The following is a 14,169-nucleotide window of genomic DNA, read 5'->3' as shown; positions in this document are numbered from 1 at the left end:
ATGGGAAAAAGAATGTGATCAGGCTTTTAATAAAATCAAGCAGGCTCTAATCAAAGCCCCAGCCTTAGGCATCCCCAACTTAAGTAAGCCTTTCTCTCTATACATAGCAGAGAAGCAAGGGATAGCTTTAGGGGTCTTAGTCCAACGACTAGGGAATGAACCTCAACCAGTTGCATATTTCTCAAAAAAACTGGACACTGTAGCAGCTGGGTGGCCTCCGTGCCTAAGAGCAGTTGCAGCCACAGCCATGCTAACCGAGGAAGCTAGTAAACTAACTCTCGGGCAGAAGTTAGAAGTCTTAACTCCACATCAGGTACAAGGGGTGTTAGAAATGAAAGGGCACCTCTGGCTAACAGGAAATAGACTGACCAAATATCAGGCCCTTCTTCTAGACAATCCTGAAGTAACTATAAAGACCTGTAACACCCTAAACCCAGCCTCCTTAATGCCTACAGAATCGTCCCCAGATTTGATCCATTCCTGCTCAGACATTATTAGTCTTACTCAATCGAGCAGGACTGACTTATTAGACCAGCCCTTAGAAAACCCTGATGATGAGTGGTTCACTGATGGGAGCAGCTTTGTACAGAATGGGCAGAGAAAAGCAGGATATGCAGTAGTTAGTTTATATAACACCATTGAGGCACAGCCCCTTCCATCCTCAACCTCAGCCCAAAAGGCTGAAATTATAGCCCTTACCCGAGCTCTCATCCTAGGACAAGGAAGAAGGGTCAATATCTATACAGACTCCAAATATGCCTTCCTTGTTCTGCATGCTCATGCCGCCATATGGAAAGAAAGAGGGCTCCTCACCGCTAAGAATTCCCCTATTAAACATGGACCAGAAATCTTAAATTTATTGGAAGCAGTTAGGCTCCCTAAGCAAGTGGCAGTTATGCATTGCAAAGGCCACCAAAAAGATATGTCCCATATCTCTCAGGGAAATAGGAGAGCAGACCAGGAAGCAAAGAAAGCAGCGCTAGGGACTGATAGACAAATGGCTTTATTCCCCCCTGTAAATGTCTCAGATATCAAGCCCAACTATACATCTGAGGAAATATCTTGGGCTTTGGAGCAAGGAGGTGTCCAGGAAGGACCCTGGATATATATTGGCCAGAGGCTCTTCCTTCCTCAAGCCTCCCAGTGGAAGTTCTTAAAGGCTTTGCATGACTCCTTCCACCTTGGAAGGGATGCTACAATGACAATGGTTAACAAATTATTCATAGGTAGGGGAATAGCTACTACCATAAAGAATATTTGCCAGGCTTGTACTCTTTGTGCCTATAACAATCCTGGGCAAAAGCCATCCCTGCCCCCGCTGATAGAACCTATTCAGCGAAGAGGGACCTATCCTGGAGAGGACTGGCAGATTGATTTTACCAAAATGCCTCCTTGTAAAGGATACAAATACTTACTAGTCCTGGTAGATACCTTTACTGGATGGATTGAGGCCTTTCCGACAAGGACAGAGAAGGCCACAGAAGTAGTAAAGGCTCTCCTAAAGGAAATAATACCCAGGTTTGGTCTTCCACGATCCCTACAAAGTGATAATGGGCCATCCTTCACTTCTAAGATCACTCAAGCAGTTTCTGAAGCTCTAGGCATAAAATATTATCTTCACTCTGCTTGGAGACCACAGTCCTCTGGAAAGGTAGAACGAGCAAATCAAACTTTAAAAAGGACATTAGCAAAACTTTGCCAAGAAACTTCTGAAAACTGGGCTAAGTTACTACCTATAGCCCTCATGAGAATTAGGGGCTCCCCTAAGGCCAATACTAAACTCAGTCCATTTGAAATGTTGTATGCCCGGCCCTTTTTAACTCTAAATCTGATATTCGATACAGAAACCCATCAAGCAATTAAGTATATAATAAACTTAGGACAAGTGCAGAAAGCTTTACAGGAATATGGAAATAAAGTTTTACCAGCTCTGAAAGGGAATTTTCAAACTGCCATATCTCCGGGAGACTGGGTACTCCTTAAAACCTGGAAGGAGGGATCACCAGCAGACCAACTCAACCCTAAATGGAAAGAGCCTTACCAGGTAGCCCTGAGTACCCCTATGGCTGTGAAACTCTTAGGGGTTGATAGTTGGGTTCATATTTCCAGGGTAAAACTAGCCCCCACGGATCCCAATCTGACTCAGGACCAGCTGGAGACCCAAAGCCCAGACTATACCTGCGAGCCACTGGAGGACCTCAGGTTCCTGTTCAAAAAGAAGAAGCCCTAAAAAGATAAGTAATAACCAATAACAGTGCACTGAAATCACCATTGTTCTGGATAGTTGCACTTCTTGAAAACTTCCTATTCATACTGGTCCTCTGCTTCATATAAAGGCTTGCTCACTTCCTTCTGGGTGGAATCATATCTGGGTGGATTGTCTAAAATGAAAATGTCTTTGTTATTTCTATTAACCATTCTCTACTTGCCTGCACCCTGTATAACGGAATGGGATGAAAATTTTCTAGTGAATGCTTCTCGGACCTTAGCAGCAGGAGAAAACCTGGCCCAATGTTGGATATGTCATCCTAACCCAGAAACTCCTTCCAGATACAATACTCATATAAAAGCCTACCCAATAGCTAATGAATCCTTAATCAGTGCTTTGAATTCCTCCGCCAATTACACGCGTTCCTCTTTTTCTTTAAGAGTCAGATGGGAGCGAAATCCTCCTTTGTGTTTCCGTATGACCCCACTAGAATTGAAGCCATTTAATTACTCCAGCACCTCTCTTAAGTGCAACAGTACAATGGGATGTACCCCATGTTATAATAATACTCATACAAGGGCCATTGACCCATTTCAAGCCCTGGCTTCTCTTTCAAGTTCCAGCTTTCTAGAGAATCTTTCTGAGGAAGAAATTTTCAAACCATTAAATTGGTCACATATAGTATGCTACCCAAATTATGGTTCTAACTGTATTCCTAATAGTACCCATTGTTGCTTTGACAAAACTCACAATGCAGATACAAACGATACTTCTAAATGTGTTACTTGGAAATTAAACCAATCTCTTCAAGGAGTATTAGCAAAATTTCTACCACCTCCTGCAGGTGGGAAAGATCAGAGAAATAACTTAGGCCCTTTTAAGGACTGCCTTTCCCCCTTGCCATATGCCCTCCTTAACAAATATAACTCCACTAATGCCACAGTTATTGCAGCACCCCCGGGGGCTCGTCTGGCTATGTGGGACTCCCAATAACTGGCTAACGGATCATTCAGAATTTCAAGAAGCTATTGCTTATACTCATCTCAGCAACTCTAAACATGGGGGTGACTGCACCTTAGGGACCTTGGCACCCCAAGACCTAACCATTATAAATATAACCACGGGTCCTGGGAGTCCATCTCTCAGCAGAAAAAAACGAGCTTTTGGTCTAGTAGTGGCTGGAGCTGCTGCCACTATAGCCGCTGCAGCCCCCTGGGGAGGCTTCGCCTATCATGAGGCCACTCTAAGGGAACTCACTAAGATTATAGAAGAAATCTCCAAAGATACTGCTGGTACTCTAGCTGGACTCTCAAGATCAGTAGACTCATTGGCAAATGTAGTCATGGATAACCGCCTTGCCCTTGACTATCTTCTAGCAGAACAAGGAGGGGTATGTGCTGTTATCAATAAAACCTGCTGCACCTATATAAATAACTCTGGAATGATCGAAACTAACATAAAAAAAATTTATGAACAGACAGAATGGCTACATAAGTATAATCAACAGGGCCAAGGGATTAAAGAAGCCCTGACCTCATGGTTCCCTGGCTTAACATGGTTATTACCCTTCTTAGGGCCCTTAATAACACTGCTGGTTTTACTACTTTTAGGGCCTTGCTTATTTAATTTACTTGTTAAATTTGTTTCTTCTAGACTTAAGCAGTTCCACGTCAAACTGATGACGCTCCAAGGTTTCCAACCAATCCCTGAGAACGATGTCGAAGCTGACCAACATACAGCATCCGAGGTGGCCTCAGGAATTCCTCTTCAACCTCTAGATAGAATAGGGCGAGAGTTCCGTGGTTCTCAATAGGCAGGGTCTACTGTCCAATCTAAGCCTGAAGCAGCTATGGAAGACGGATCTTCATCCTTCAACAACCCCAAAAAGATTTTTGAGAACCATGTCTCTCAGGGAGAAGTTGAGGCAGGAGATAGTCAGGAAGGAAGCTCCAGAGGCCCCCCGCAGGGCTGAGGTAGAAAACATCTATACATGACAAAGACCCCCTAAGACAGGTTGTTCCTGTTTACTGGGATAACTCTGAATCATAGAATGCGTCTGCGCGCTACCCCTGATTCATTATAATATCATTATAATGAAATAACATCGTGGGACTCCCTTCTCCAGTAGCCAATCAAGAAAATCATAGGAAACCACACATGCGCAGTAGCTTTGAAATCCAACTCCTTGTACCTGCGCAGGAAAAGCCCGCCAAAGATTAGCAAGGGGGCTTCTGCCCTATAAGAATAGAATCCCCCAGCCCATGTGCCCTTTTTTTCTCTGCTCAGAGCTGGCCCACTCCTGTGTCCTGTGGAGTGTACTATCACTTAATAAATCTTCCCTCTGTCTTTATGCTATAAACTTTGTGTGTTCGGTTCAATTCTTTGTCCTCGATCACTAAGAACCTGGTTACCTGTGCACACCTGTGACAGGTTCATACCCTGGGATTTTCAGTCAGTAGGCCTCATGTGGGGTCCAGAAATGTGTTATTTTATAAAGCTCCATGAAGTCCCACCCCAGTCCCACTAATTTAGACCAAACCTACACTTAACAGATGAGAAAGCTAAGATCTAGAGAAAGTTGTTTCCCTAGAATCAGAGAGTTAGTGGCAGAATGGGGGCCAATTTATGATGATGACTTTAGTTTAATAAAGTTTACCAGGTGTCAGGCCCAGTCCTAAGTTCCTTACCTGTCTTGTTTCAGTGCATCCTTCCACCAACCAAGTGTGTGCATTACATAGGTGAAAGAAATGAGTTTAAAAAGGTGAAGTGACTTTCAACTCTCGGTTTGGGAACCTCAAAGTCCATGCTCTTTGCTACTCTAGCATCTTCTCCTGCAGGGGCGGACCTTCCTCATTACATCACACCCAATGCTTCCTCCAGTCCTCTCCAGGACACAATCAAGGCCCAGAAGTGAGGAGCTTGAGCAAGATCTAGACGTAAAATTACTGTTTGGCTAAGAAAGCTTCTTTCTTCTTGAGGGCCCTTTCAGGGCCCCGGGACCACCTCTAGCAATATGTTCATAGGGTCCCGCTATTTTCATATTTTATAATTTAAAAAAGATATTTTGTATTTTTTGTCTTAAAGAGGGCTCCTCCTATAAGAGGGTGCAGCCAGGGGCCCCCTAAAAGAAGGACTAATGGGGTCCAAAACTCAGAGTGTCCAGGAAATATTAAAAATATGGGATGTCCTCACCCCCACCAGTCTGAGCTGGGGAAGGGGATACTTGCAGCAGGGCCATTGAGTTGTTTTGCATAGCAATGGTTTTGCAGCTAACCTCTAGAAGTCATTTAACATATCTATAACCTTTAACTGGTTTCATAGATATGTTAAATAGCTGTGGCCATGCTTTAAGCTGGGGAGAAGGGAGTGACTTCCATTCTAGATGTAACTGGGAGTCAACTCCCCCTGGTTACAGAGCTTTCATGAGAGCTTGGAGATGATTGGCTCCATGCCACAGGGCTACACCTCCCAGACTTAACCAAGGCTGCCCAGAAAAGCTGAAAAAATATGGGAGTGTTGGGAGTGTAGCCAATTGTGGGAGGAGTCGGAAATGGGGCTGCGGAGGAAGATTAGCGCTAGGATTTAAACCCAGGTGTGGCGGCCATGACAAGAATCACCACGTAGCTTTAGTAGAGAATCACCACACAGCTTTGGTAGAGAACCACCACACGGCTTGACAGAGAATTGCCATGTGGCAAGGGAGAATCACTCGGCTTTGGGTCTCCCTTTGCCATACAGCTTAAGAAACTGGAAAGCAAGATGTAGCAGCAATGCAGAGCTCTCTCTTAGCAGTTTGGAAGAATGCAGGAGACACTTTGCAGGAAGGAAAGGGGTGAAAGGACTCTTGCTGCTGGGCCATGAGAAGGTGCCATGTGGTTTTGGAATAAGAACTGGAGATCCTGGCGACACAGTTGATGCTGGGAACAGAGGGAGGCCTGCCAGCCGAGCACAGATTACTGGGAAGAACCGGGGGCTGCCTGAGCCATGGACTTATACTTCTTTTCTTGAGATATGGTACCCCAGACTGGGCAAAGGGGGGAAGGAGGAACTGTGTGTGTTTGTGGGTGTTTTAGGGGACTTTGGGATTTTGATGAAGACATTAAGTCATTACTCTTACTCTTAAGTCTATATAACAAATAAATAATTCCTTTCCTTTTCACTGATCTCTAACATGGAGAGCTATAATTCTCTGGTAAGGGGCAAAAGTGAACCTAGTACAGGGGACCCCAGGAGAAAGGGGGTCAATTCAGTAGCATTGTGGGACCCTCTTCCCTGGTGGCCAATCAGGGAAAATCAGAGGAGATCACATGCGCAGTAGCTTTAAAGTAGTACAACTACTTGCACATGCGCAGTAAAAGCCCACCAAAACTAGCCAGGAAGGGTCCGCCCTATAAGAATAGAGTCCCTCCAGGCTGTGAGGTCAATCTCTGCTTGGAGTTGGCTTGTTCTCATGTTCTCTGCTATAAACTCTGGGTGTTCGGTTCAATTTTTTGTCCTGATCACCAAGAACCTGGTTACCTGTGCCCACCCATGACACTCCAAACTGTCTACCATTACAAAGGAGCAAAGCCAGAACCCCGATCAACCAACATTTCTTTACCAAGCATCTCTCTGCCCCTCTGCCCCTCTGCCCCAGAAAAAGTCACTGCCCCTTCTTGTCCATACACTGCCCATGTGGGTGGGGAATGGACACACACCAGGTAACTTTCATGTCATAGCTTGACTCAGGATATGAGTGCCCAGCTCGGCTCTGGGGCTTTCTCCGAGGTGGTAATCCCTGGTCCCCATGGAGGGCAAATCCAGGCCCCAACATCTTGGTCTCTCCTACTCCTGTGATATGGAGCTTCACAGCCCCCTGGCTTATAGCACTGTTCCTGTTCTCATGTGACAGTGATGTGGGTAAGAGAGGTGCCCATGTGGCAGAGACAGAAAGCTGTTCATCAAATATTTGTGGTTCCCCTTCCATAATATAGTGTTAGCACTGGGAAGTGGCTGCCAGCTAGGGATGACATTTCCCAGACCCCTTTGCAGTTGGCTATGGTCATGTGGCTAAGCTGTAGTCAACGGAATATGAGTGATGTGTATCACTTTAGGCCTAGCTGGTAAACACCGCCCACGGGATATTCCTCCATAGTCACTCTCGGCTCTCGAGGAGCTTCAAAGCTGCATGCTGAAAATGGCTGAACTTCGGTGCACTTGAATCCCACAATGGCTGAGAAGATGTCTACCACACTAACCTGCACCCCACTTGGAACTTTATGCTAGAAAGATACACAACTTCTATCATATTTGGGTCACTGTACTTTGGGGGGAAGTTCTTTGTTAGTAATTAAGATAATTAATATTCCTCATTTTTATTTCCTTGGGAATTGATGCCCCTACTAAACTACTTGTCTACTGGGGAAATGCCATGTTCTCATGTGACCCTAACCAACTGGCCACAGCTAAAGGGTCAGGGTTGGGTACTGAAATGAAACAGAGCTAACCAATCTCTTCAAAGGATTCCTGAACCCATGACCCAGAAAGTCCACATGAGGAAGCCACCACCAAGGGAATCAGAGATGAAGGAGTTCTTGCTTTCAGATATTTCAAAGCCATATCTTTATCTTCGTCCTTCCTGTAATTAGAGTTTCCTCCCTTCCTTGTTTCTCTGAGCCACTCAATTCCCTTTTGCCCCAGTTGGTCAGAACTGGGTTTCTGCCATTCAAAATCCAGGAGAGACTCGGTTAACATACACACCAGATGAAAGATAAGGTTGGGCAAATGTATGCAGTAATGGTTGAGTAAAGATCTCTGGGCTGCTCCTCCAGCTCCAAAATCCTGCCTCTACTGCCTCCAGGTTTCCACAGTCTCCAAAACACTCACAAATCTTTCCTCCACAAAACCCGCCCTGGACTCTGCTCATCTTTTGGGCATGGGCTCAAAGAATCCATGGCCTCCAATAAACTCCAGCCAGCAGGATAATTCAAAGAGAACACAATGATAAGAAAATTTACCTTTTCACTATCCAAAGAAGGCTCAGGGCCACGTAGGCAACTGTGCTTAATAAATAAGCCAGAGGCAGATCATAGGTGAAATTCTGAAATTTTACCCCATCAATGGTGTAATGTCCATAAAACAGGCAGGTATCCTCCAAGAAACCCTGAAAAAAAGTCACAGGCATGAGGTCAGACTGGTAAGTTCACTGCAAGGAACCAGGAGACCAAGAACTCACATTCCAATGTCATTACTGTTTATCCCTGAATCCCCAGACATTAGAACAATCCCAGAGGTATAATAGGTACTTAGTGTTTACAAAATAAAGAAAGCAGGAATAAAACCTGAGCATTAAAAATACACAGGTCTATTATCCAAAAATAAAATTAAAACAATTCCATGTGCAGTAACAGCAAAAAATAACACACCTAGGAATAGATTTAACAACTGAAATGTAAATCTCATAGACTTTTTTTTTTTACTTACTGATTTTAGAAAGAGGAAGGGGGGGAGAGAGAGAGAAAGGGAAACATCAGTTTGTTATTCCAGTTATTTATGCATTCATTGGTTGCTTCCTGTATGTGTCTTGGCCAGGGATCAAACCCACAATCTTGGCATATAGGGACAATCCTCCAACCAACTGAGCTATCCAGCCAGGGCTAAATCTTGTATTCTTAAAGCTATAAAGCACTGTTTAAATAATTAAATAAGATCTAAATTAATGAAAAAAATACCCCATGTTAATGGATTGGGAAATCCATGGCAATACTCCCCAAACTGATCTACAGTTTCAACATCTCTATCGGAATCCCATTTGACTTCTTTGTAGAAAGTGACAAGCTAATCCTATAGTTCATATGGAATCAAAAGGGACCCAGAATAGCCAAAAAGATACTGAAAATAAAAAAACCAAAGTTGGGTGACTCACACATTCCAGTTTCAAAATTTGCTGCAAAACAATAGTAATCAAGACAGGTATTAACATAAGAATAGACATAGATCAATGGAAAATGAGTCCAAAAATAAACGCATATGTTTTCAATTAATTGGTTTTTGATAAGGGAAAAGATTATAGTCTTTTCCAGAAATGGTGCTGAAACAACTGGATAGCTACATGCAAAAACAAAACAAAACAAAACCTTGAACCCCTATCTTACACCATATATAAAAGTTGACTTAAAACTGATGAAAAATCAAAATGTAAGAGCCAAAACTATACAACTCTTAGAAAAAAATAGAGGACTAAATCTTCATGATCCTGGGTTTGGCAATGGGTCCTTAGATATGATCCCAAAAGAAATAATAGCAATAAAAGAAAAAATTAATTGGACTCTATCAGAATTTAAACTTTTGTGCTTCCAAGAACACTATCAAGAAAGTGAAAAGACAATCCAGAGAATAGGAAAAAATGCTTTTAAATCATGTATCTGATAAGATACTTGTATATAGAATACATGAAAAACTCTTACCACTCAACAGTAAAAAGACATATAATCCAATTAAAAACAGAAAGAAGATCCAAGGAGACATTTATTCAAAGAAGATACACAAATGGATGGCCATAAGCACATAAAAAGATGCTCAACTCATTAGTCATTAGGGAAATGCAAATAAAAACCACAAACACATTCCATTTCATACAGACCAGAGTGGCTATAATAAAAAAAATCAGGTAAAATAGCGAGTGCTGACAAGGATGTGGGGACATCAGAACCCTCATACAGGGCTGGTGAGAATATAAAATGGTGCAGCCACTTCAGAAGTCTGGAATTTCCTCCAGATTAGGGATAGGGTTACCATTAGGCCCAATGATTCCACTCCTAGGTATATACCCCCAAAGAAGTGAAAATGTACCTCCACACAAAATCTCACACATGAATGTTCATCACAGCATTATTCACAATAGCCTAAAGGTGGAAACAACCCAAGTGTCCATCATGAAGGAATGAACAAAATGTGGTATTCCACACAATGGAACCATATTTGGCCATAACGAGGAATGAAAGACTGATAGATGCTACAACATGGATGAACCTTAAAAACATGTCAAGTGAAAGAAGCCAGAGACAACAGACCACATATTATATGGTTCCATTTATGTGAAATGTCCAGAATAAGCATATCATAGAGACATAAAGTAGGTCAATGGTTGCTTAGGGCTAATAACATGGATTGGGAAGTGATAGCTAAAGGGTATGACATTCCTTTTAGAGGTGATGAAATATCATAAAATTGATTGTGGTAACGATTAAACAACTCAGTGAATACACTAAAAACCACTGAATTGAACCCTTTAAATGGGTGAGTTATATGATAGGTCAATTATGCCTCAATAAAGCTGTTAGCAACAAAACAAGGAAAAAAGTGACCTGTGTGAACATCGAGCACAGAACAGTCCCTGACTTCTTATGGAAAGAGTAACTGATCATCTCAGATTCCTCCTTGGACAGCAGGAACACTCCAGGAGACTGAGAAGAGAGCATACATGGAAGCAGCGGCACGGATAGCACAGAGAAGTTCACCACAGCGTTGTTGGAGGCAACCTGAATACCCATCAACAGGGGCCTGGCTGCAGCATGAAAACTCCATGGTCTAAAACATGAAGCAAGCCCTTGTCAGGGCATGAGAAAGGGCAAGAAGGCTATGAGCCTTAGTGTTCAAGATTCAGTGACTTCTGGAGAGGAGTGCTTTCATGTTTTGCTCTATAAATTCTAAAATTTTTATGACAACCATGTATTAAGTATTAATATAAATATTAATTAAGTAAAATTTTAACAGAAAAAAATGTGGAAACAGAAAACTTCAACTTCTTTTTAACTCTCCCAAAGGCGGGGCACACAGGCCATGAAAACCTGCCCAATCACATGAATCCTGTTTATATTTACCTAGGGTTGATATCAGGGTTGCCATTAATCTCTCCCTCAAAATTATGTAGCATTTCAGGGTAAAAGGTCACTGGGCCAGGGAAATCATTTTTTGATTTTATAATGAACTTGGCTCAATCGTTTTCAACACAGAAAAACACTGTTAGATCTTGTTGGCTATCTCTCTCTACGGCCAATTTAAACTTAAAATTTTTTTTTATTGATTGATTTGAGAGAGAGAGAGAAACAGGGATTTGTTTTTTCCACTTATTTATGCATTCATTGGTTGATTCTTGTCTGTGTCCTGGCTGGGGATCGAACAAGTGACCCTGGTGTATCAGGATGGCATTATAACAAACTGAGCAACCAGGCCAGGGCCTAACCTGAAATTTTTAATGAAATTAAAATTCACTTTCTCAGTCACACTAGCCACATTTCAAGTGCTCAAGAGCCATTTAGTTCATGGCTATTGCATTTTACAGCCCAGTTCCAGAACACTTTCGTCACTGTAGAAAATTCTCTTGAACAGGGCTGTTCTTTGTGACGCATACTTCACTGACACTGATAACCAGGTGCATCTACATTTCCTGTAAAATATTTCCTGTAAGGAAGAAGGTTATGATGTGTGGAGCTCTACAGATTTCTCTTTGGGGATGTAAAAAGAAATGGGGCTAACAGCAGTTCTGGGACTTGGTACCGCTTTGATTTTACCAGCTGTGTGACCTTGGGTGAGACACTGAATTTTTCTCCTTGCATAGTGCACATTTCAGTGCCCACATGACAATTCCTCTCAGTGGTTTTGAGAAAACTATCAGAAATGTAAAAAGCACTTTTTCAGAATTAAATGCAATACACAAATTCAATATTTCTGTTTAACTACTCAGGAAATTGGAAGTTCAATGACATATCATTCTGATACTGATAACTTTCAGAAAGATATTTTTGTAACTATCAAATTGGGCAATTCTCACCTAGGAGCAATTCTGTCCCCCGGGACACATTAGGCAGTGTCTGGAGACACTGTGGTTGTCACAGCTGTGGAACCGCTACTGGCATCGAGTGGGCGGAGACCATGGAGGCTGCCTGCACCCTGCAGCACGCAGGGCAGGTGCCCAGGGTAAAGGATTATTGGGCCTGAGTTACCGACATTGCTCAGGTAAAGAAACCCTGATCTAAAAGGCAGATGGTCACTTTTCATAGTTGTGCTCTTTTTTGCTGAAAAAAAGTGGAATCAAAAAATGAAAGCTCGCAAAAAATCATTTTTTAGAAGGTAAAAGAAACCCTTTTGGAACTACTATAAGGATGAGATTAATACCACTGTAAGGAAGGGGGTGTTAACCTGGGATTAGTAGACTGTTAAGGGATTGCAGGAAACGTGTATGTATGTATACAAATGTGGTATGCACACACAGTCATATGTGCATATGTGTGCATCAGGCATGTCTGTGTGTGTAATCTGCAGATTATGCAGAAGAGCCATAGCTTTTATCCACATGGCCTAGAACCCCCTGAATGTTAGGTCTTCACTGAAACTTTTCTATGGGGGAACTCAGTATTTTGTTGCCGGTCAATAAGAAAGGTGGCCGGGGCTAGGAAAAGGACAATGGCTGAGGATAATGGCTGAAAGTGACCCAGCACATCTCCTGCATGTTCTAGCAGGGTGTGCATGGACATTAGCCTTGCGGATGGGGTCACTGCAAATCCTGTTCCTTTCACTGGTGCTTGTGTCAACACTGTGTTTTGCGCTCACTGAAGACATTCAGGAAACTGATGTCTACATTAGACTTGAGGGGCCAAATACAGAATTATGTTCAATACTTACAGTGCCAGAGAGCAAGTCTATGATATAACTGTAAAAGTAGATGAGTCCAGAACTACTTATTGGATATACTTTGCATTGAATATCTGTAAACAAACAAACAAACAAGATCAGTGGAAATAGTTTCACAGTCTCTCTAACTTGCCTAGCACACTTTGCGTAGACATGCACATACGTATTTGCATACACCTTAAATGTTATACATACTGGTGTGTCTGTGTAAGGATGTGTTTGTATGTTTGTGATTTTCTATTTGCAAACTGAACTCCAATGCACCAAGTACAGTAGCATTTCCCCTTTCACCATTCTCCCTGAGCATCTAAAGGTGTATGCTTTTCCTAGACATTTTGCATCTGGGTCCACTTACAGTAATATTTTCTGCTTGTATTGGTATTTTATGTTTTGGGGTTCATGTTTATACAGGTTTTAGAATATGTGATTGGTATAATCATTATTTCATTTTAAGCACATCCAATTTTAAAATATCTCTATGTGTGTGTAAATAAACATGCAGTTTCATTTGAAAAAATATATATTTACATATATGTAATTAACTAAAAAATTATTTGACTAACAATTTTAGCAACACTACCTTATCTTTGAATAAGTTCACTTCTTCTGTATCAGTCAGCTATCGCCATGTAACAACCTCAAAGCCTCAGTGACTTCATGTACCAACCATTTATTTTCTTATTCACAGATCTGTAGTTAGAGTTAATTCAGCTGATTTAGGCTGAGCCAGGATAGACTCCAGACTTCTAGTTGGGCTCAGGTCTGCTCCCATGACTCCATTCCGGGGCCCAAGATGAAGAGGAAATGGCTCACCCGGGGGATGCTCTGCTCATGGTTTGTCTCATAAGGCAAGCCACACAAAGCCATTTCAAGCTAACACTCCACTAGACAAAATAAGCCACGTGGCCCAATGCAGTATCAGTGGAGCAGGAAGTATTCTCTGCCCACAGTGAGAGGCCCTGCAAAATCACAATTACAGGGGAGCAACAAATCGGGGAAAATAATCCAATCTATCACCCTTTTCGGGGCCTTAGTTTTCTCCTTTGTTAAAATAAGAGAGTTGAACCAGTTTCTTTAAGGCCAAATCCAGCTATGCCACTTTATAATTCTGACATGCATATGTTCATTTATTCCTTCCACAAATACTACTTAATCACTTAGATGTTGGAGATAAGATGATGAGTAAGAAGCAGTTCCTGCCTTTGAAAAGCTCACCATCAAGGGGTGAAGAAAGACTAGTGGCAGTTAGGTTTACCTAAGTATTCAAATGGTTGCATGAACATGCTATT

The 14,169-nt window shown here is 42.3% G+C and overlaps 1 protein-coding gene across 1 annotated transcript in view; it reads right to left on the bottom strand.

The window, feature by feature from the left end:
• Positions 1 to 14,169, bottom strand: part of TMC7 (transmembrane channel like 7) — a 62,046-nt gene that overhangs the window by 25,146 nt on the left and 22,731 nt on the right. The window contains exons 5-6 of the mRNA XM_028528931.2: positions 12,872 to 12,954; positions 8,206 to 8,351 (exon numbers count right to left, since the gene is read on the bottom strand). Coding sequence (XP_028384732.1) covers positions 8,206 to 8,351; positions 12,872 to 12,954 — 229 coding nt within the window. The remainder of the gene's footprint in view (positions 1 to 8,205; positions 8,352 to 12,871; positions 12,955 to 14,169) is intronic.

The sequence above is a fragment of the Phyllostomus discolor genome, chromosome 3 (assembly GCF_004126475.2).
Source record: "Phyllostomus discolor isolate MPI-MPIP mPhyDis1 chromosome 3, mPhyDis1.pri.v3, whole genome shotgun sequence".
Lineage (NCBI taxonomy): Eukaryota > Metazoa > Chordata > Mammalia > Chiroptera > Phyllostomidae > Phyllostomus > Phyllostomus discolor.
Note: the sequence above shows the minus strand (reverse complement) of the source record. Positions and strands in the feature narration are given on the sequence as shown.